The sequence below is a fragment of the Phoca vitulina genome, unplaced genomic scaffold (genome assembly GCF_004348235.1).
Source record: "Phoca vitulina isolate PV1807 unplaced genomic scaffold, GSC_HSeal_1.0 scaffold54, whole genome shotgun sequence".
Classification (NCBI taxonomy): Eukaryota; Metazoa; Chordata; class Mammalia; order Carnivora; family Phocidae; genus Phoca; species Phoca vitulina.
The window spans coordinates 5,340,134-5,362,584 of NW_022589757.1; the positions used below are offsets into that span (position 1 = coordinate 5,340,134).

Genomic DNA, 22,451 nt, shown 5'->3' on the forward strand with positions numbered 1-22,451 from the left:
ACTGAATTCCTGTATGAGTTCTAGCAGTTTTGGGGTGGAGTCTTTGGGATTTTCCACATAAAGTATCATATCATCTGCAAAGAGTGAGAGTTTGACTTCTTCTTTGCCAATTTGGATGCCTTTGATTTCTTTTTGTTGTCTGATTGCTGTGGCTAGGACTTCCAATACTATGTTGAATAGCAATGGTGATAGTGGACATCCCTGCCGCGTTCCTGACCTTAGGGAGAAAGCTCTCAGTTTTTCCCCATTGAGAATGATATTTGCTGTGGGTTTTTCATAGATGGCTTTTATGATATTGAGGTATGTACCCTCTATCCCTATACTCTGAAGAGTTTTGATCAAGAAAGGATGCTGTACTTTGTCAAATGCTTTTTCTGCATCTATTGAGAGGATCATATGATTCTTGTTCTTTCTTTTGTTAATGTATTGTATCACGTTGATTGATTTGCGGATGTTGAACCAACCTTGCAGCCAGGGATAAATCCCACTTGGTCGTGGTGAATAATCCTTTTAATGTACTGTTGGATCCTATTGGCTAGTATTTTGGTGAGAATTTTTGCATCCATGTTCATCAGGGATATTGGTCTGTAATTCTCCTTTTTGATGGGGTCTTTGTCTGGTTTTGGGATCAAGGTAATGCTGGCCTCATAAAATGAGTTTGGAAGTTTTCCTTCCATTTCTATTTTTTGGAACAGTTTCAGAAGGATAGGTATTAATTCTTCTTTAAATGTTTGGTAGAATTCCCCTGGGAAGCCATCTGGCCCTGGGCTTTTGTGTTTTGGGAGATTTTTGATGACTGCTTCTATTTCCTTAGTGGTTATAGGTCTGTTCAGGTTTTCTATTTCTTCCTGGTTCAGTTTTGGTAGTTGATACATCTCTAGGAATGCATCCATTACTTCCAGGTTATCTAATTTGCTGGCATAGAGTTGCTCATAATATGTTCTTATAATTGTTTGTATTTCTTTGGTGTTGGTTGTGATTTCTCCTCTTTCATTCATGATTTTGTTGATTTGGGTCATTTCTCTTTTCTTTTTGATAAGTCTGGCCAGGGGCTTATCAATCTTGTTAATTCTTTCAAAGAACCAGCTCCTGGTTTCGTTGATCTGTTCTACTGTTCTTTTGGTTTCTATTTCATTGATTTCTGCTCTGATCTTTATTATTTCTCTTCTCCTGCTGGGTTTAGGCTTTATTTGCTGTTCTTTCTCCAGCTCCTTTAGGTGTAGGGTTAGGTTGTGTACTTGAGACCTTTCTTGTTTCTTGAGAAAGGCTTGTATTGCTATATACTTTCCTCTTAGGACTGCCTTTGCTGTATCCCAAAGATTTTGTATAGTTGTGTTTTCATTTTCATTGGTTTCCATGAATTTTTTTAATTCTTCTTTAATTTCCTGGTTGACCCATTCATTCTTCAGTAGGATGCTCTTTAGCCTCCATGTATTTGAGTTCTTTCCGACTTTCCTCTTGTGATTGAGTTCTAGTTTCAAAGCATTGTGGTCTGAAAATAGGCAGGGGATGATCCCAATCTTCTGGTACCGGTTGAGACCTGATTTATGACCTAGGATGTGATCGATTCTGGAGAATGTTCCATGGGCACTAGAGAAGAATGTGTATTCCGTTGCTTTGGGATGGAATGTTCTGAATATGTCTGTGAAGTCCATTTGGTCCAGTGTGTCATTTAAAGTCTTTATTTCCTTGTTGATCTTTTGCTTAGACGATCTGTCCATTTCAGTGAGGGGGGTGTTAAAGTCCCCCACTATTATTGTATTGTTGATGTGTTTCTTTGCTTTTGTTATTAATTGCCTTATATAATTGGCTGCTCCCATGTTAGGGGCATAGATATTTACAATTGTTAGATCTTCTTGTTGGATAGACCCTTTAAGTAGGATATAGTGTCCTTCCTCATCTCTTATTACAGTCTTTGGTTTAAAATCTAATTTGTTTGATATAAGGATTGCCACCCCAGCTTTCTTTTGGTGTCCATTAGCATGGTAAATGGTTTTCCACCCCCTCACTTTCAATCTGGGGGTGTCTTTGGGTCTAAAATGAGTCTCTTGCAGACAGCATATCGATGGGTCTTGTTTTTTAATCCAATCTGATAGCCTGTGTCTTTTGATTGGGGCATTTAGCCCATTTACATTCAGGGTAACTATTGAAAGATAGGAATTCAGTGCCATTGTATTGCCTGTAAGGTGACTGTTACTGTATATTGTTTGTGTTCCTTTCTGGTCTATGTTGCTTTTAGGCTCTCTCTTCGCTTAGAGGACCCCTTTCAATATTTGTTGTAGGGCTGGTTTCGTGTTTGCAAATTCCTTTAGTTTTTGTTTGTCCTGGAAGCTTTTTATCTCTCCTTCAATTTTCAATGACAGCCTAGCTGGATATAGTATTCTTGGCTGCATATTTTTCTCATTTAGTGCTCTGAATATGTCCTGCCAGTCCTTTCTGGCCTGCCAGGTCTCTGTGGATAAGTCTGTTGCCAATCTAATGTTTCTACCATTGTAGGTTACATATCTCTTCTCCCGAGCTGCTTTCAGGATTTTCTCTTTGTCTCTAAGACTCGTAAGTTTTACTATTAAATGTTGGGGTGTTGACCTATTTTTATTGATTTTGAGAGGGGTTCTCTGTGCTTCCTGGATTTTGATGCCTGTTTCCTTCCCCAAATTAGGGAAGTTCTCTGCTATAATTTGCTCCATTATACCTTCTGCCCCTCTCTCTCTTTCTTCTTCTTCTGGGATCCCAATTATTCTAATGTTGTTTCGTCTTATGGTATCGTTTATCTCTCGAATTCTGCCCTCGTGATCCAGTAGTTGTTTATCTCTCTTTTTCTCAGCTTCTTTATTTTCCATCATTTGGTCTTCTATCTCACTGATTCTTTCTTTTGCCTCATTTATCCTAGCAGTTAGTGCCCCCATATTTGATTGCACCTCATTGATAGCCTTTTTGATTTCTACTTGGTTAGATTTTAGTTCTTTTACTTCTCCAGAAAGGGTTTCTCTAATAACTTCCATGTTTTTTTCAAGCCCAGCTAGTATCTTTAAAGTGATGATTCTGAACTCTAGATCTGACATCGTACTAATGTCCGTATTGAGTAGGTCCCTGGCAGTGGGTACTACCTCTTGTTCTTTTTGTTGAGGTGATTTTTTCCATCTTGTCATTTTGTGCAGAGGAGAATAGATTAATGAGAGAACAAAATGCTAGCAGGGTAACAACATCCCCAGAAAATATACTCTAAACAAATCAGAAAAGACCTGAAGCAGTGGGAAAAGAAAGGCAAAGAGAGAAAAAAGAAAAGGAAAGAAAAAAAGAAAAAAGAAAATGATAAAGATAAAAACAAACAAAAGCAGAACAAAACAAAACAAAACAAAAACAGAATGTGATCAAATATGATCAGGCTGGATTATAGATCAGTGCCATGCACTAGATTTTGGGTGTATTTTGGTCTGTTAAAAGAAAGTCCCTCCCAAAATTTTAAAGAAAGAAAAACTTATATATGTACAAAAATAAGGGTTGATATGATGAAGGGATGGAATATGACTGTAAAGATGGAAATTATAAAAAATTTTAAAAAAGGATTTGATAAGTTGTTTGAAAAAAGAAAGAAGAGGATTAAAAAAAAAGAAGAAGAAAGAAAGAAAAAAGGGAGAGAATGTGATCAGGCAGGGCAGTAGAAAAAAACCATACACTAGAGATTTAGAGTATATTTTGATCTGTTAGAAGAAACTATTTCAAGATTTTAAAGAGAGAACAACTTATATATATATGCCAAAAATACGGGTAACTACTATGAAGGGATAGAATATGACTTTAAAAATGAAAAATAAAAATGTTTTTTTTTTTTTAAAAAAGGGATTGATAAGATGTTGGTTGAAAAAGGGAAAAAGATAAATTCAAAAAAAAAAGAAAAAAGGAAAAAAGAAAAAAGTTAAAAAAAAATAATTAACTTTGAAAGACTAAAGAATCATGGTAAAAAAGCCATGAAGTCTATGTGCAGTATTCCCCTAGCGCTGGAGTTCTGCCGTTCTCATTGATCGGTAAACTTGGTCTTGGCTGGCTGTTCTCGCTGATCTTCTGGGGGAGGGGCCTGTTGCCGTGGTTCCCAAATGTCTTTGCCGGAGGCAAAATTGCCCCTCCCTTGCCGGTCCGGGCTAAGTAATCTGCTCGGGTTTGCTCTCCGGAGCTTTTGTTCCCTGCAAGCTTTCCGTACAGCTTTGGAGGCGGAGAGTGAAAATGGCGGCCTCCCAGTCTCCGCCCCGGCGGAGCCGAGAACTTGGGGTCCCGCTCCTCAGTGAGCCCCCAGAGAAAAGCAGTCAGTCACTCCCGTCTCCCCGGTCTCCGGCCACACTCCGCGCTCACCCGGCCTGTGACCGCGCCTTTCTATCTGGCACCCGACCCCGGGTGGAGTCTCCAAACCCAGCAGATCCCCGCGGTGCGCTCCCGCGCCTCTCCTCCCGGGGGAAGAATGTGAGTCTCCCCGGATCTGCCGCTTGTTGGGTCCCTGCTGGAGGAGCAGTGGCCCGACTGTGCCGCGGATCACGGTTTATGGCAACCCCGAGCTGAGAGCCCGCGCCTGGGCTCCGTCTCCGCAGCCGGCTTCCCTGCTCCGATACCTGGGAGCTCTGCCGCACTCAGGCACCCCCGGTCTTTCTGTGACCCCGAGGGTCCTGAGACCACACTGTCCCGCGAGGGTTCCACCCCCCACTTCGCCACCAGAGTGACGTCCCTCAGCGGAGGAGACTTCTAAAAGTTCCGATTTTGTGCTCCGTGGCTCTATCACTTGCCAGAAGCGGCCGACGGAGGCCCCTCCCCCGCCGTCTATCCTCCCGAATAACGCCTTGGATTCACTTCTCCACACGTCCTACCTTCCAGAAAGTGGTCGCTTTTCTGTTCAGAGAGTTGTTGCTATTCTTTTCTTCGATCTCCTGTTGAGTTCGTAGGTGTTCAGAATGGTTTGATCCCTATCCAGCTGAATTCCTGAGAGGAGACGAAATCCAGGTCTCCTACTCCTCCGCCATCTTGCTCCGCCCCCCGACTTCTGCACATTTTAATGATCACTGTCAAGCTCCTAGAATTTGATTGAGGTGGTTGTTTCTTGATTTGGAATTAAAAAATTGTTCAGGTTTATGCTGAAGAATATAGTAAAATATATTCATCTAGATCTTTTCAAGTAACTTTGAATGGATCTGAGTTTTACCATAGAAACCAGTTACTTAGGGGACAAAGTTATTGCTGTTTTATGATGAAAAATTAATAATTTTGAACACAGAAAGCGATGATGTAAATCCAAGGAGCTGAACCTGATTCCTCGAGTGACTGATGGAAACTGACCTCCCTTTGGAGCTGGGATGGTGTTGCTGTCATGTAACGAGGTGATGAGAGGAAGAAAATGTAGCTTATGTGTCCCGTGTCACTGCTACGCTTGCTGGTGTTACTGGGCCAAAGTCTACTTTAACATATGTGGATATTTCCTTAGGCTATCTAAAACAAAGATCATAATGCAACATATTTTTATTTGTGCATTTGAGATAGAAAACCCCAGGTGCTTTTGATCTACAGGGTAGGAAGCAAGTGGGTGTTTCATGGTGTCAAGTGTAACCAAGCCCTACTAGAGAAAAATCTAACTACACATCTTCACCTCCTTTTATTCTCCAGGGTTAGGGGTATAACTCAAGGGCTGGTTGTGGCCAATCTGAAGTTACTCCCTCCGTTTCTTGGCTTTTGGAAGTAGTAACAAAAAAGTAGTAATCCAAACAGCTTTCGGGTTTTGACAGTCCAAGGTTTGGGGGTTTCAGGCCCTTCTTCTCTAAGTGGGTGATCCCTGAGATTAATCTCTCCAAGCCCCAGTGTTTCCTCTGAGGTGGAGATGGTAATAGTAAAATCTCCTAGAGTGGTTGTGAAAGTCAAGGAAGGTGATACTTGGAAAGAATTTGCTACATTAGCACAGTAAATGCTGAGGTGTGATTATTTTTATTAGCTGTTGCTGCTTGTTGGCTTAGGCCAGTCCTCTGCAGACTTCTAGACATAGAAAAAAAATGTACCTCATTGGTAACACTACTGTATTTCTACCTAGATACAATGATACTTTTCTATTTCTGCAATCCAAAAGGCTTTGTAACATATAAAGCATTTTGTAAATCTGTCTGGTCCCAGAAGATAACTACAAATTAAATTTTTCAGAGGACTATTTACTAAAACAGGATTACTCAGCTAGGGATTTTTAAATCTTTTGAATCATCTGACCATGTTTATTTCATAATTAATGCACATTAATTAAAGCTCTGAGTAACTTTCTGAAGTCTCCTTAATATAAATTGTCCCATGTAAATTCCAACTTCTTAGTGTTTTACAGTAAATCTTTTTTTATAGTATTCTAAAATATTTGTTGAGCAGTTGTTAACTTTTTTATTAGCAGAAATTGAGGTACTTGGTAGAATCCTTGGTAGAAAAGGGACTTTGGATTCTTATTCTGAGTGGTGGATTGGCTTCAAGATATAAACTCCCTAAAATCATATGTAAGGTTTTTCATATATGTATTTATGTTCATTTTTCTAGAGAAGGGATCCATAGCTTTCTTCATATCTTCAAAGGGTGCCATTGCCCTGAAAAGCTTGAGAACTGACCTAGCCCATCCTCCCTTATCTTTACATTTAATCTATAGATGAGAAAAACTGACTTGCTGAAGGTGACACAGCTACTAAGTGGGGGGGCTGTTTGACTGCAAAGCCTGGGCTGTTTATATCACACCGTTCTGTGGCTCTTACTTAGTATTTGTAGACCATGGTGAAGCTCTGCTTAGATATCTAATATTTACAAATTTTAAAGTATCATTCTTAGACCATTTTCTAAAGTTCCCAGTGAAATAGAGATTAACCCAAGTACACTGAATTGGCTAAACCTTGACCAGTAAGAGGTATACTCCTGAATTGGAAAAGATTACTATTTTTACTGCAGAGGCTTTCCTTTATCTTCTGCATAGTGTGTGAATTCTACAGTCTGTCTTCAACATCTGCATTATTTGCAAATGATATCTGATAAGGGGTTAAATCCAAAATAGAGAACTTATACAACTCAACACCAAAAAAAAAAAAAAAAAAAAAAAAACAACAAATAATCTAATTGAAAAATGAGCAGAGGACCTCAATAGACATTTTTCCAAAGAAGATGTACAGGTGGCCAACAGAGGCATGAAAGGATGCTCAACATCACTATTTGTCAAGGAACAAAAAACCACAATTATATATCACCTTCCACCTGTCAGAATGACTAGAATCAAAAAGATAATAACAAGTGTTTGTGAGGGTATAGAGAAAAAGGAACCCTCTTGTGCTGTTGGTTGGAATGCAAACTGGTACAGCCACTGGGGAGAAACAGTATGCAGGTTCCTGAAAAAATTAGAGATACCATATGATTCAGTAATTCTACTACTGGATATTTACCCAAAGAAAGCAAAACATTCATTCAAAAAGATAGATGCACCCTCATGTTTATTGCAGCATTATTTACAACAGCCAAATTATGGAAGCAGCTCAATGGGTAAAGAAGGTGTGGTATATATATGCAATGGAATATTACTCAGCCATAAAAAAGATGAGATCTTGCCATTTGTGATGACATAGATGGACCTAGAGGGGTATCGTGCTAGGTGAAATAAGTCAGAGAAAGATGAATACCCTATGATTTCATTTATATGTGGAATTTAAAAATCAAAACAAATGAATAAACAAACACAAAGCAGAAGCAGACCCATAAATACAGAGAACAAACTGATGGTTGCCAGAGGGGGAGGGGAGGAGGAGATGGGCAAAATGGGTGAAGGGGAGTGGGAGGTACAGGCTTCCAAATATGGAATGAAGTAAGTCATGGGGTAGAAGGTACAGCATAAGGAATATAGTGGATGGTGTGGTAATAATGTATGGTGACAGGTGGTAGCTACACTGTGGCAAACATAGCATGACCTAGAATTGTTGAGTCACCATGTTATACACCTGAAACTAGTGTAACATTGTGCATGTCAACTATACTCAAAAAAAAGAAAAAAATTGACAGAAGTTTGTCAAGAAAAGAACTGGAGAGTGGAATGAGAATCCAGTGGGATTTTTTGTCTTTGTAGTACTTATTAAAGATTCTTTCCCCTTCCAGCTAATAGGATATTGTTGTTTTGATACTCAGTTTCTTTTCAAGCTATAACAGTGTCTTATTTTTTCTCTTAGGCAAGCCAAAATTCCTTTAGGATAGAGTTTGACACCTTTGGTGAACTCAAGGTCCCAAATGATAAGTATTATGGCGCCCAGACTGTGAGATCTACAATGAATTTTAAGATTGGAGGTGTGACAGAACGCATGCCAGTAAGTGGTTTTATGGAAGTGTTGGCTTTATTCAAATGAGTCACTTTATTTTATAAATAAATATTTTACAGAGTTAAAATAAGTTATTATGGAATTGGCTTTGTGAGTAATAGCATGTTTCTCTTTAAAATATCAAAGAACTTTTTGAAGTTTAGTACTGTTACTTTGAGCTGTGAGTTTGAATATTTTAGGGCTTTATTTGATAGAACTAAGTGATTTGTCTTTTTTTTTTTTTCTTAATTAGGCTCCATGCCCAGTGTGGAGCCCAATGCGGGGCTTGAACTCTAGACCCTGAGATCAAGACCTGAGCTAAAATCAGGAGTTGGATGCTTAACCGCCTGAGCCGCCCAGGCGCCCCATGATTTGTCTTTTTATTTTTGCTGGGTTTTTTTCAGATTTTTACTAGAATTTTAGTTTAAACATTTTCAGTTTTAATACTTAGTTTTTTACACTGATTTAAAACTGATTTTTTAAAACTGACTTAAAACCGATTTTTCTTTAATATAATACTTTCTATCTTGGTTTTAGTTTCCAGAAAAGTATACACAAATACATAAAAAATTATTCTTCACCATATCTGCCTTATAATAGATAATACATAAGTATCTGTGCAAGGCCACATGAATGATTGAAGGATTAGAAAACTTTCTGCCATATTTCATTAAATCTAAGATGACCTCAGTTAGAAGATGCACCAGTATGTAGCACTAAGAAAGAAAAAGGCTGTCAGAGTTGTGCCTGCCATTGATTATATGATGATGCATCTTGGCTTCGGAGATGTCAGAGAATGAAAAGAATTGGTGGAATAGCTTACAGATGCTGCTGGAGCCCAGCTGCAGTATGAACACTAGTCATTGCCAGAGTGCAGGATGGGCTAGGAGCCTAGAAGTAGCCAGGCTTCATCCGGGAAGACACTGTTTAATAGCTGTCTTCTAAATACACTTTTTATCTTACAGTCATTTTAACTTCCATATTTTAGCCCATTCCTAAGCCTTTACAATCGAATCTTGACAGGCTTAATACAATTTTACAACAGGCAGCTGACTCTTTGAAGAAAATCTTTTTGTCATTGCCACCGACAGTCAGCTTGGTGCTGAGGTAAACTAGGGTCAGACGACATGGTTAGGTGACAAAGGGTAGCAGCTGATCCTAAAATGTCCTCATCTAGTTCAACTCCTGGGACTAAGGAGGTCCGCGCTAAGCACTATTGGTAGGAGTAAGCATGGCTCAATTTTAATGGTACTGCTTCGGCAGCAAGGGTACCTGAGGTCCAAAGGAAAACAAAACCAAAAAAGATTATGAACTTCTAACGTGAGTAAATTAAGAATAATGAGACCCTTCTTTTTTCCCCAGTGACATTTTACCATTTTGTTGTAATTGTAGTCAGTGAAACTGTGCTGTGACCCTCTTCATTTTCTGAATCCGTAGACACCAGGGTCAGTCACTGCACTGGGACGGCCAGAGCAGGGGCCGTCGGTTACGAGTCTGGCAGTGGTTTAAGCCACCGCTGCAGTATGCCCCTGTCCAAATTTAAATTCCCATCCTTGTCATGTTTAAAGATTTTAAGTTTCTAATGCTATGTGCCATTTGTTTCTATCTCATTTGGTAAAACACTTCAGAATGTTTTAATTCTAGTTTCTTAGAATTCAAAACATAGATGTTCTCTTGTTATTTCCTTTTCTGTTTGACCCTCAGCGTGTCCTCTTTTCGGCCCAGGTTTAACATGTCCTACTCCTTCCTTTGCTTTGTTTTTCCACCTTGATTCTCCTTGAGGACTGTAGCTTCTCCTGTACTCTTTTTTCCCCACCCTTCCTTCCTCCCTTGCACACTTTCCCCCTTCATACCTCGTGTGGGATCGAGACTACAATCTGCATTATTAATTTTGGCAAGAATACAGGATTCTCTCGTCTTACAAAAACCAGATACCACTTCATTGAAGTGTCATCAAAAGTTGCTGAATCTCATCCCTTTAAATTTGGTGAGGTGATTCAGAGCAGGGAGTGAAAAGATCTGCGAACTGAAAGCGTTTGAAATCGGGTTAGATGCATCAGAAGCCGTCAGCCCCAAGTGTGTATGTAGTACCCTGGGTTTAAAGAAATATTCTGAGGGACATTCCAGTGACTTAAGGAGTGTCAAAGCCTCATTCATTGACTGACTAGAATAACTTGCTTTTTGGCTTTGGGGTGAAATGATACCGATTTAGTATGGTTATTTCGAACTTATTGGCAGTTAAATATTAGGAAAAATTATAATGTGGCATGAAATCCAGTGAGGGAAAATAATGGTGCTTGCTGGTGAAATGAGTGCCATTTGTGTCTATATATATATGAAATAAACACATGTCCATTATAATGTATCATAAAAAAGTGGTACATTGTGTGTGTATGTGTGTGTGTTTGTGGAGGGGGCAGACACACACATGTATTAAAAGAGTCAACCTATTTGCTTTTGTTTGGTTCCCTAAACAGATACGTGATGAATCTTGGTTCATTACATACCTATCTGTAATCTTAGTGTTACTGTAGCATTACTTACTTTAGTGTTTTTTGTACAGATTTTGCACTTGCATAAAATAATAATCTTAAATTTTTATGCTTAATGCAACTTGCAATTTTGAGATATTTTTCTGATTAATTTTAGATCCCAGTTATTAAAGCTTTTGGCATCTTGAAGCGAGCGGCTGCTGAAGTAAACCAGGATTATGGTCTTGATTCAAAGATTGCTGAGGCCATAATGAAGGCAGCAGATGAGGTAGGAGGTGATAAGTGTGCTGTTTACTCAGTGGATTCAGACCCACGTCTCCACTAGATGTTGTCGGGCTCTGGCAGGGAAAAGGGGCACTGAATTCCTAAGTTAATGAATTTCAAGGTAGGGTGGCAGCATTCTTGTTTGGTGAGGGTATTAATATGGTGCTTAAAATATTGTGGCAAAAGTTTCTGGATGATGCTATACCTTTTATTTTTTTATTTTTTATTTTTTTTTTTTAAAGATTTATTTATTTATTTTAGAAAGAGAGAGAGAGTGGGGTGGGGGGGAAGGACAGAAGGAGAGAGAGTCTCAAGTCGATTCCACCTGAAGCCTGATGCGCGGGGCTCGATCTCACAACCCTGAGATCACAACCTGAGCTGAAACCAAGTCAGATGCTTAACCAACTGCCCCACTCAGGCACCCCATACCTTTTATTTTTAAATCTCTTGACTTTTCCTTTTAATTTTTACAGTTTAAAGAAAACTTGAAGAGATACTGTTAAACTTATATTTGATTTTTTATTTTATGTATAAATGATTCCTTTTAAAACTAGTCAGTTATTTGATGATATGTATGGAGAATGTAATTTCACTAATTCACTTACATAATCTTAAGGAAGTAGTCAGAAATAATGGTTAAAAACCTGTATTTACAATGTTGTTCATTGCAGTACTTTTTATGATAATAACACATTAGACCGTACCCAACCATAACACATGCTTATATAAATTATATAGTAGAGCCATAGAAAACTCGTTTCTTAAGAATGTCCTACGATAGAGCCTACCGTATAGGAAGTATGGGGTCGGGAGGTATCAAAATGTGTGTATTTTATGATCCTAATTGTGTTTGGAAAATATGAACAGAAAACATGTGTTTTTCTGTGTGCAAATATGCACCCACATTGCTTGGGGTAAGCCTGAAGGGAGAAGCCAGAATGCCAAGAGTCACTGTGTCTGAGGGGTTGGGCTATCGTAACTTACATTTTTCTCACTTTTCAAAATATCCCACACTGAACATCTGTTATATAACCAGGAAAAAATTTTACTTTAAAATGGAGTAATTGTTTAAGGTGATACTTTTCTAAGGTGTGTACTGATTTTTTTTAAGCTAAAATCATTCTAGAAGATGAAGTTAAGCACCTATTCTGTTAGCTTATAATTCACAAACACATAAGATTATATCACAGAAACAGGGACAAGTCTGGACTGTGTTTGTCTGTACTCTTGGCAGTTGCTACTCATTGGACATGTGTGCGGTGAAGTAGCTATTAGTAGACTCACTTTCAGGGAACTCGTTCATTATCATGCTGACTGCAGCTGTAACATCTGGGGGATATTCCCGCAGAGCGCCACAGTAAACATATCTAAAAACATGTGTGCTGGCCTTAACAGGTGGCCCTATCTGGGTATCATTAGAGGCGGCAGTTGGAAATACAGAAGAAAGATGGCTTTGATTCAGTTTTCACACGCAATCCATGAAATTGTTGTATCTTTCAGGGTAGGTAACCTTTCACTTTGTAAAGTAGCGATGGTTGGAACATGGATGCTGCAGAAGCTTGGAGTCACCGGACAACCACGGGCTGTGTGGCACCATCAGTAAATCATATAGCATATGAGGAAAGTGAGCATCTTTATAATAGCACTTGATAGGTGACTCCTTAATCATAGCTGATCACAGTAGCTAAATGGATATCAACTGTTCCTTATTTTTAAAGATTCATTTTTTAAACTTTTTTTTTCTGCAGGTAGCCGAAGGTAAATTAAATGATCACTTTCCTCTTGTGGTCTGGCAGACTGGATCAGGAACCCAGACAAATATGAATGTAAATGAAGTCATCAGCAATAGAGCAATTGAAATGCTCGGAGGTGAACTTGGTAGTAAGAAACCCGTGCATCCCAATGATCATGTTAATAAAAGCCAGGTCAGTATATGATCTTTTGTTTATTATAAATTGAAAAGAATACCTGAGATTATGCTTGTAAAATAGGCATTAGCTTTTTGACAGGGAAGGTTCGTTTGGCTTATATTCTTTAGTAGAAAGGACTTCTTACATGTTCTTACTTCTTCTAGGAATCTTGGGTCTATGTCTTAAACTTCATAAAAATCCCTATTAGGGCACCTGAATTTAGTATGTATGTGTATTTGTATTGGTTGGTTTGTTTTTTAAAAATGCTTTATTTTTAAATAATTTTAGAATTATAAAAGAGTTAGAAAGATACTTCACACAGAGTTCCTGTATACCATTCTCCCAGCTTCCCTTAGTGTTAAACATTTTTCATGACCCTGGTACATTTATCACACCATGAAATTAACATTGGTATACAGCACCCTTAATTAGACAGACTTTATTAGGATGCCCCTAGTTTTCTACCAATATCTTTTTTCTTCCAAGATACCATCCATGCTACATTGCATTTAGTAGTCACTGTGTTCCCTTAGTCTCCTCCAGTCTCTGACAGCTGTCTTTTGTCACCTTGACACTTTTGAAAGCAGTTAGGTATTTTGTGGAACATCCCTCAGTTTGGGTTTGGAGACTCTGGATTTTGGGAAGACTGTTCAGAAGTGAAGGGCTCCTCTTACTGCATCATGGCTGGGGTACATGATAGCACCAGGACTTGGGACTGGTGATGTGAACTTCGACCCCTTGGTAAGGGGGGTGGGCTTTTCCACCTTCCATTCCCTGTTAGAAGTGAGCCGCGGAGGCCTAACTGTACTCGGGCACTGCACTTAAACTTCACTTTCTAAAGGGAGACATATCAAGGAATTTTTGGTCATATGTTAAAATCAACACAGAATTAATAGGTAATTTTGAGGATATGCAAATACCCTCTTTCTCCTTAAACTTGTCCATGAAGGTTATCATTCATTAGTGGATCTTGCCTGTAGCAGTTATGACTGTGACGTCTTTGGTTATTTTGTACTCCCCTCATTCCTTCTACTTGTATTAATTGGAACTTTCCTGTAAAGAAGATCTGTTCCTCTTCTCTCTACCCCAACACTTCTTCATTTGTTTATGTATATCAACGTGGATTCTTGAATATTTATTCTATTCTTAGGGTTCTAATCCAATACTGTTATTATTTATGTTGTTGCTCGGATTGTTCTGGCTTTGGGAGCCCTCTCTGTTGGCTCCTGTGTTCTTTGGATGTATCCCCATCCTTCCCCCACACTTTTTTTCTTTTATAAAGCAGTTCTTTACTTTCTTCTACCACCAGGTGCCCCAGCCTCCTCATGTAGTTTCCCTGCCCCAGCTCTTGTCAGCACCCATTTTTCCAGGGAACTCTTGGAGGATCTTAACTGGAAAATATTTAGAAATCAAGATCCCATGCTAGATGTAACTTAACATGTTTTTATGTATTAATGGGGAAGCTTTTTCACATAAGTTTACTGTAGGAAGGATTTTTCAAACTTATTACTTGCATTTAAATATAAACTTCTCTTGCATGTGTACTGCAGTCTGAAATCTATGTGAGCGTCATCCAGTGTGAACAGTCGGGCGGAAGAGTGGGGTGGAGCTACATGGAAGCAGGATTGGTGCGCACTGTGAATTTAGGTTATAGGTACATGAGTGTTCCTTATACCATTCATTCTACTTCTGTAAATGGTTTGACGTTTTCCATAGTACAAAGTTACAAAAATAATACATCGTTTTTAAATAGCACAAGAATTTAGAAGTATGGGGTTTCCAGTTGAAAACAGAGCATGGAGTTTGGACTTCCTGCTTAGGCCCCAGTTCTGCCAGTTCCTAAATGTTTTGGCAAGTCACATCATTTCTTTGAGAGCTTGGTTTTCCTATTTTTAAAGTGATGAACTACCTGACAAGAATTTTACTCAAGTTTAATAAAAGACTGTACTGTATAACTGTAGATATCTGCCAGTATTACTGCTATCTTTACATGCACTTGATGTTGTGCTGTCATTTACTAGCAGATGTGGTAATAGTACATAAGAGCAGGTGGCATACAGGCTACAGTCCTGAGTTCATTAAACCCAGCTGCTGCTGCTTTGACCTTAAGTGACCTATGGCTTGCCACACATTGATGTCATGGAGCACTAAAGACATGAGTTTTGAATAATCATTTAGTGAGATTTTTAGTGGAGACATTCAAGTGTGTTTTTTGTTGCTTCTGATTTAACATTTTACCATTTTGTGTAAATTTTCCAACAGAGCTCGAACGACACATTTCCCACGGCAATGCACATCGCCGCCGCTGTGGAAGTCCATGAGGTGCTCCTGCCCGGACTCCAGAAGCTGCACGATGCTCTCGATGCAAAATCTAAAGAGTTTGCCCATATCATCAAAATTGGGCGTACTCACACACAGGATGCTGTTCCTCTCACCCTCGGGCAGGTAGAGGAGTGTGTCTGGATGGGACTCAGTTTGGGGATTGGTACAAATGGCCAACATATTACCCTCTAAATCGCACTAGTTTAGAAGACCAGGTTGTAACAGTTCAGTTCAGTGGCAGAGATTATTCTGCATTAACCCGTCAGGAGTTTTATTGACACCTTCTGAGGGGAAGAGCACAGCATGCGGACCGTGAGCCAGTCTCGGGGCAGTTGGCTCGGGTTGAGAGGTTAGCTTTGCTATGTACAAGCTTCAGGACCTTGGGAAAATTAGTGAGCTTTTCTGTGCCTCAGTTTTCTGAGCTTTCAAATGAGGAAAATAACATCTGTATCCTAACCCAGTTGGGAGGTTAGAATTGGTTCATGTAAAGGGCTTAGAACCCTGTCAACACGTAGTAATAAACACATACTGGCGTTAGCTGTCATCATTGTCTTCGTCGTCACCAAGATCATTATCCTGCCTCCCTTTTTCTCTTACTCTGGATTAGTAGGCTCTATAAAAATTACTTTTAAGTTGATTAAGCAAGGCATATCTGCCTCTAAGATTGTATTGGGCCACATGGGAGAGAGGTATTACTCTCTTCCCCAAAATACCAGAAAGTATTTATGTTTCTTGATCAGTGCCTCAAAGAATGTCTAACAGCATGCACCACGAAGGACATGAAAGGAGTCAACATCAGGCAATAGTTTTTGATAGTAAAACTCTCCTGTAGTTTGGGAGGTAGGACTTGCACAAATTAGGGGTATCAGGTGATGGCGAGGTGAGCGAGTGCTGCTTACTTGAAAAGATTCTCATTTGTAGTTTTGTTCAGATGAACACTGCAAGAAGCTTGATTCCTTAGCTTAATTTCATTATGGAAGAATAAGGAAAACAAAATGATTCATTGGAATACAGGTGCTGGGAGTGAAGTGAGCTCCCTAACTTCAGTTGTCTCTGAAGGCTCTTCTCTTTGCATCATGTTCTTAGCGCCTGGCATGGTTTCTACAGAGGAGCAGTGTGTGTCTGAAACCTTTGAGTGTCCCTCTGGTTTCTAATGTTTTTCTTGTTGTGTGTGTCACCTGTTGGAAAACCACCCACCGTGCTAACGACTCTTTGGGCCATGACAGCCTCTTGTGTAGAATCATCATTCTACCAATTATATCAGAAACCATTTTCTGTTCAACTTCACCTTACCAGAGCACCTACACTTGCCTTTATTGGAATTGTCTTTTGAGTTTATGCAGGTTTTCCCCAATAAAAGGAAACTTTTTAAATGAATCCAGCTGGTGTATATAGTAGTGACATTAGATTAGATGAATCAGGTCTGCCTGAAAGGAGTTCTATCTTCTAAAATGTTTTCTTTAAAACAGTAAGATATCCTAATGCTAATCAAAAGTATTCATGATTTTTCAGTGTTTTTAGGCAGGAAAAAGATAGCTGTAGTGTAACCATATATTCTGGCTTGTTCAGTTGAGTTCTGGCTTACGCCTTTTGTCCCTGCATAATTCTTAAAAGGGGCCCTGCTGTGTTCACACAAAAAATTATGTTTCTCCCTTTTGTAAAATGTGTCAAATTCTGGGAACCAGTGGGACATTAACAGCAGAATTAACTTGCATCTTGAAGCTGTAGTCTTGCTCTGGCCGGTTACCTTCTTGTGCTCTTCAGTGAGCTGTTGAGCTTCTTGAATACTTTAAAGCATCCTTCTGTTCTCTGTTAGGTTTTTAAACTGAAATTGTGTGGAGAAAATATCTGTGTTTGCATTTGTCTTGGGCGAGGATTCTGGGTTTTTCTTCTTTCTCAAAGTTGTCTGGGATATACACACACAAAAAAACCACCTTCGAGCAAACCAATAATTTAATGTACTAAAGTCATTCTTTTTTAAAGCTTATTTCCTGTGTTGTTTTTCTTTGCTTTCTATTAAGAGAGTATAAACAGGCTGCATGTTATCCTCTGTGGCATTGTCCCACCTTATAGGTTTATTAAATCCTCCTTCTTCCTTATACTTTGTTCATCATATGAATTAAAATGGTTCACATTCCGCTTGGTAGCTCACAGTTTAGTACCTGAAACATATTTAAAAGAACTTCTGTTTAACGCAGTCAGAGTCACTTGTAAGCTGTTAGGAACTCACATGTTCTCACCTTAATTCCCTTCTCTTTCCAGGAATTTAGTGGTTATGTTCAACAAGTGAAGTATGCGATGACGAGAATAAGATCCACCATGCCAAGGATCTATGAGCTCGCAGCCGGAGGCACCGCTGTCGGCACGGGCTTGAATACTAGAATTGGCTTTGCAGAGAAGGTTGCCGCCAAAGTGGCTGCACTCACAGGTCAGCGCTGGTATGAACTCAGACTCATTTTTGTTTACATTGGTCTATATTTTCTAGGTGTTTCTGCTTTGAATTCTTGTGAATTTAATGTTAAAAATAATGTTTTCCCATCAAACGTGTTTTATGTTTGTTTCAGAAGTTGCCGTATTAATCCTTTTACCTTTTAAGTTTCCCATCTGTGAGTCATACAGTATGCAATTAAAATCTGTCAGTGCTGGCTTATTTACTATCATGGTGATATTCAGTTGTTTTCCCTTTAAAGCTGTTTTGAATGCCCATTTTCAAAGCAGGCAAAATCAGTGAATGGTTGAGACACATTCCTTTCAATGGATATGTTGAGATACTGACAGGCTTAATTTCTTTTTTCCCTATATCATACTGGGATATTTCTCTGAGTTAATGACCTTTTTGAATCTTGTTTTTCCTTTAGTAGAGTGCTGTGTTCTCGATAATAACTATTATTACAGCCGAATTGTCATCTCCAGAAAACTCTTCTTAAGATACAGATGTAACTAGCAGAAAGGGCAGACATAATTAGATAATGCTCATTACCGCTCTTTAGCAGAGATTTGTTTTTCAGTCAAGTGTTAATTGAGAAGTACTGGATTATAGGGATTAGAATATGTGATCTTTAAAATTTTGAACATGGGCGACATTGAGTGAAAATGTCCAACTCCTTTTGGCCCCCTGCCCTCTGGGGATCTGTGGGGTCCTGACTAAAGGAGGGACTAGAACAGCCTAAGATGGGGAAAAATTGTACTGGGAAAGGAGTGTGGAATAAAGTGAACTTTAGCTACTTTTCCTCCTTACTCAAAAGTAGTCAGGCATCATACTCATGTTCGCAGAAGAATAGTGTTTTTTCTTTCAGTGCATTTACTGTCCTTGTTTCTTTATCTTTAAACACACTAGTATCACCAGGTTCTTCCTACTGGTTCAGGACTTAAAGAAATGTAGACAAAGCTTGAATCGGAAGATAAGCATTTTTTCTTGAAGTAAAATTTTTCTTCTGTTTTTGCTTTTCATATCCTGGAACTTTGTTTAACTTGCTGATATTAGAAAAAAACATTTAATTCTACCTGTTAGCTCATAGAGTTATTTTTTTTCTTCAGGCTTGCCTTTTGTCACAGCTCCAAATAAATTTGAAGCTCTGGCCGCGCATGATGCTCTGGTTGAACTCAGCGGCGCCATGAACACCACTGCCTGCAGTCTGATGAAGATCGCAAACGACATTCGCTTTCTGGGGTCTGGTCCCCGCTCAGGTCTGGGAGAGCTGATCTTGCCTGAAAATGAACCAGGAAGCAGTATCATGCCAGGTAAGGACAGAGCTGGGAAATATTAGCTCTGGAACTTGACAACAACCGGGGCACTCTCATGAACAGAGCGTGTCTCCTTGTGTTCAGCATGATCCCAAACGTGGCCAGGGACGTGTGTGGTGTGCTCATTTCAGGAGGTCTGCGGGCCACCTGTGATCAGAATTGGAAACGTCACCCAACAGTATAGGAAAAGAGAATTAGTTGGCGCATGTGTTTTGATTCCTACGTGAGAGAATGTGTAAGTTCCATCTTTCATTATCCCAAGCCAGAAGAATTCTGAAACCAGCTGTTAAAGTGATCAGCCTGGGTTGAATAGAAACGAATTCTTCCAACTGCCTGTTATTTCATTTTTTGCTTTGGGTTTTGGTGTTGTCAGATAAGGGAAGTGACACAGATAGTGGCTGTCTGGATTCTAGCGAGTCATTTGACAGACTCCTGTGACATTCACTGAATCCTGCGGGGACGGGTGGGTAGCCCTGTTAGACGAATGTAGTGAGTGAACAGTGACACTTAAGTGACACTAAAGAGTCGACTTCAGACTGGAGGCATGTCTCAGTAGCAGGCTGAAGGGCTCTGCCCCTTCACCACTTCACTGGTGACTGAGGGTGAAGGCAGGGAGTACTTGCAGATCACATCAGTGGATAAGGACACAGCAGTACGCCAGGTGACAGGATCAAGACTCATAAAGAAAGGCCTCTCTAGGTTCAACTGAAACTGACAAGGGGACTTTTAATAGTGAAAAAGAAAGAGCTGACTATAGATTCTTTTAAATCTGAGCATGGGTATAGAATGAGAAGAGATCTGATTTTAAAATAGTTCATGTTGAAAAATGATGTGAGTTCAGTTGACTGCAAATTCAGGGGAATTGCCGAGGAAAGAGGGACCCAGATTCACAGATAATGGAAATAACCTTTCCAGTGTGTTGCCTTGTACTGGTCAGAGGAATCTGGGGTGTCTGGTTCAAACTTGAACTTGTCAGAGGGGTGCTCCCAGGGTTGGTGGACTTAGGACAAGGAGGAGAATTCCAGCTTAATGTGCGCTTCCTCTGAGAACTCTTCCAAGTGTCAGCGAGGTGCCCTTTTTACGAGTGTTCCCATGGCAGCTGGCTTCTCTGGATTTACCCCGCCCCCCGCCCCGTGTGCTGTAATTACCAGCTCTCTCCCCAGAGCCTGGAGGCCAGGGGCTGCATCACCCACCGCGGCGTGCTCAGTGCCTGGCTCCACACCTACGTCCACGATGAACGGAAGCCGTGGCGATGGGGAGGGCCGTATTTCATGTGGTGCGGGAGCCGCTGAATGAGTGGTTCGCAGTTTGTGGTCGCCCGGCCCTCGCTCTTTGCTTGGTTTGCTTCATTGTATCAGCCCTGACGGTTGGGGACTTGCTTTATTGAAGGAAGTCGGACTCCTTTCTTTTCTTGGTTGATTGACATACTACCTAATCTTGACTGACACCTGAGGCCACCAGCATGTTTGACGTGGACTCTTTCCTCGGCGGCTCTCTTGAAGGCAAGGTGAACCCGACCCAGTGTGAGGCGCTGAGCATGGTCGCCGCCCAGGTCATGGGCAACCACGTCGCCGTCACCGTTGGGGGCAGCAACGGCCATTTCGAGCTGAACGTGTTCAAGCCAATGATGGTAAGCTGGAGGCCCAGTCTTCCACGTTGTTTGACTTGAAGCTAATTGTGTCATGTTTTCCTTCAGGAAGGTTCCTAGAGATTATATGTTAGGTACTGGGATCATGTGAGTAGCAATTGGAAGTCAAGCATATGTTAATGTTAGAAGATTAAGCCTGGATATTTAATTAGGTGACTTTTAGCTCAAGTAAGTTGATGGTTAGCTTTATTTAATAGGAAGAAAAAGTCTGGAAACAGGGTGTGGGTTTCCTCCTTGTCCCTCACCCAGTGAGGGGGACGCCGGTGCCTCGAAATAAGTCCAGTCTCCGCGAGCCTTCCCTCAACCCTGTCTCCTGCTCACGTTGCTTCTCTCTTCTTCCCTCAAATTCTGCCGTCTTAGAAGGATAACCCACATTCACTTTCAGGCAAATTCACCACTGCCGGCTTCCGCCCCCGACTTGTCCTTGGATTATTCTCCTGGTCATTTGGAACCTCTGCAGGCCCGTACACTTGCTAACGTCTGACCTTGGCCTTGAAACACTTCTCCTTGGCTTCCTCAGCACCCTCCTCCCATGCTCTTCCCTGTCCCTCTCTGGCTCTCCTTCATCTGTTTTCCCTTTTCCGCATACCTAGAAAACATTCATGTCTAAAATCTGTTCTTTACCCTCATCTTCATGAAGATGGAGCAAGGTGGCATCATCTTGATCTTTCGTCCAGTTTTCTCAGCTTCAGAAAATAGAGCTGTCATCCTTTGGAGTCCTTTATTTGTGTAAATTGTTACATCTAAAATATATTAGAGGTTTGTTACCTCTGAGAAGCCTCTGTGTAAAGTCTGGTTTTAATTTGATAAGGACATGCAAATGACAAATATTAAGAATATTTATTCAATGTATTTGTCAAATCTATATCAGGCACTGTACTGGGTACTAGTGATAGAACAATAAGCAAGACATAATTTTTTGCCCTCACGGAATGTACAGTCTCATGAAAAATAAAAGACGGGCCAAAGCAGAACTCAGACATCTAAGCTTTTGCTTGCATGTCAGATTCCAAACAGTTAATACCAGCTGCCTGGCAAATGTAGGTGTGCAACAAATGTCTTGCTAATCTTTTTATTTTAAAAAACAAAAATCTGTTTTTTGTCTTTTATAGAAAATACATCATGGTTATATTTTTTTTTAAGATTTTATTTATTTGAGATAGAGAGCGAGATCGAGAGAGAGAGAGCACGAGCAGAGGGTAGGGCAGAGGGAGAGGGAGAAGCAGGCTCCCTGCTGAGCAGGGAGCCCAATTCAGGACTCGATCCCAGGACCCTGGGATCATGACCTGAGCTGAAGGCAGACGCTTAACCGACTGAGCCACCCAGGCGCCCCAACATTTCCTTATATTAAAGTCATTAGTACACATCAAACCTTGAAGTTCTGAGCCTTCTACTGAAGTCCATTGTTGGGACTGTAGTTTTCAGACCCTGAGGTTTTAGACCAAAAGAGAGAAGGATGCAGATGTATCTTTACACATATTGGAAAGGTTACCAAAAAGGAGAAAAACGCTAAAGCAAACTGATTTTATGTTCGTTTTAAATATTGTGTGAAAGGTTATTTTAAAGGGTCTGAGGAATATTTGTTTTAAGCATTAAAAACGTGGTGACCATTGAGACCTGGAAAGCCCTCACTGCACTGACTGCCTCAGACAGGCTGAACTTTCTAACTGCCGCATCTTTACTTCTCTTCCAGAAGATTCTTTTTCCAACTCTGGTTATCTAAGTCCCCTCCATCAAATAGGAC

The 22,451-nt window shown here is 40.2% G+C and overlaps 1 protein-coding gene across 1 annotated transcript in view; it reads left to right on the top strand.

Moving 5' to 3' along the window:
* Nucleotides 1-22,451, top strand: part of FH (fumarate hydratase) — a 37,785-nt gene that overhangs the window by 9,958 nt on the left and 5,376 nt on the right. Inside the window, exons 2-8 of the mRNA XM_032389356.1 lie at nucleotides 8,202-8,336; nucleotides 10,977-11,087; nucleotides 12,832-13,008; nucleotides 15,256-15,438; nucleotides 17,578-17,743; nucleotides 18,853-19,056; nucleotides 20,562-20,689. Of these exons, the coding sequence (XP_032245247.1) occupies nucleotides 8,202-8,336; nucleotides 10,977-11,087; nucleotides 12,832-13,008; nucleotides 15,256-15,438; nucleotides 17,578-17,743; nucleotides 18,853-19,056; nucleotides 20,562-20,689 (1,104 nt within the window). The remainder of the gene's footprint in view (nucleotides 1-8,201; nucleotides 8,337-10,976; nucleotides 11,088-12,831; nucleotides 13,009-15,255; nucleotides 15,439-17,577; nucleotides 17,744-18,852; nucleotides 19,057-20,561; nucleotides 20,690-22,451) is intronic.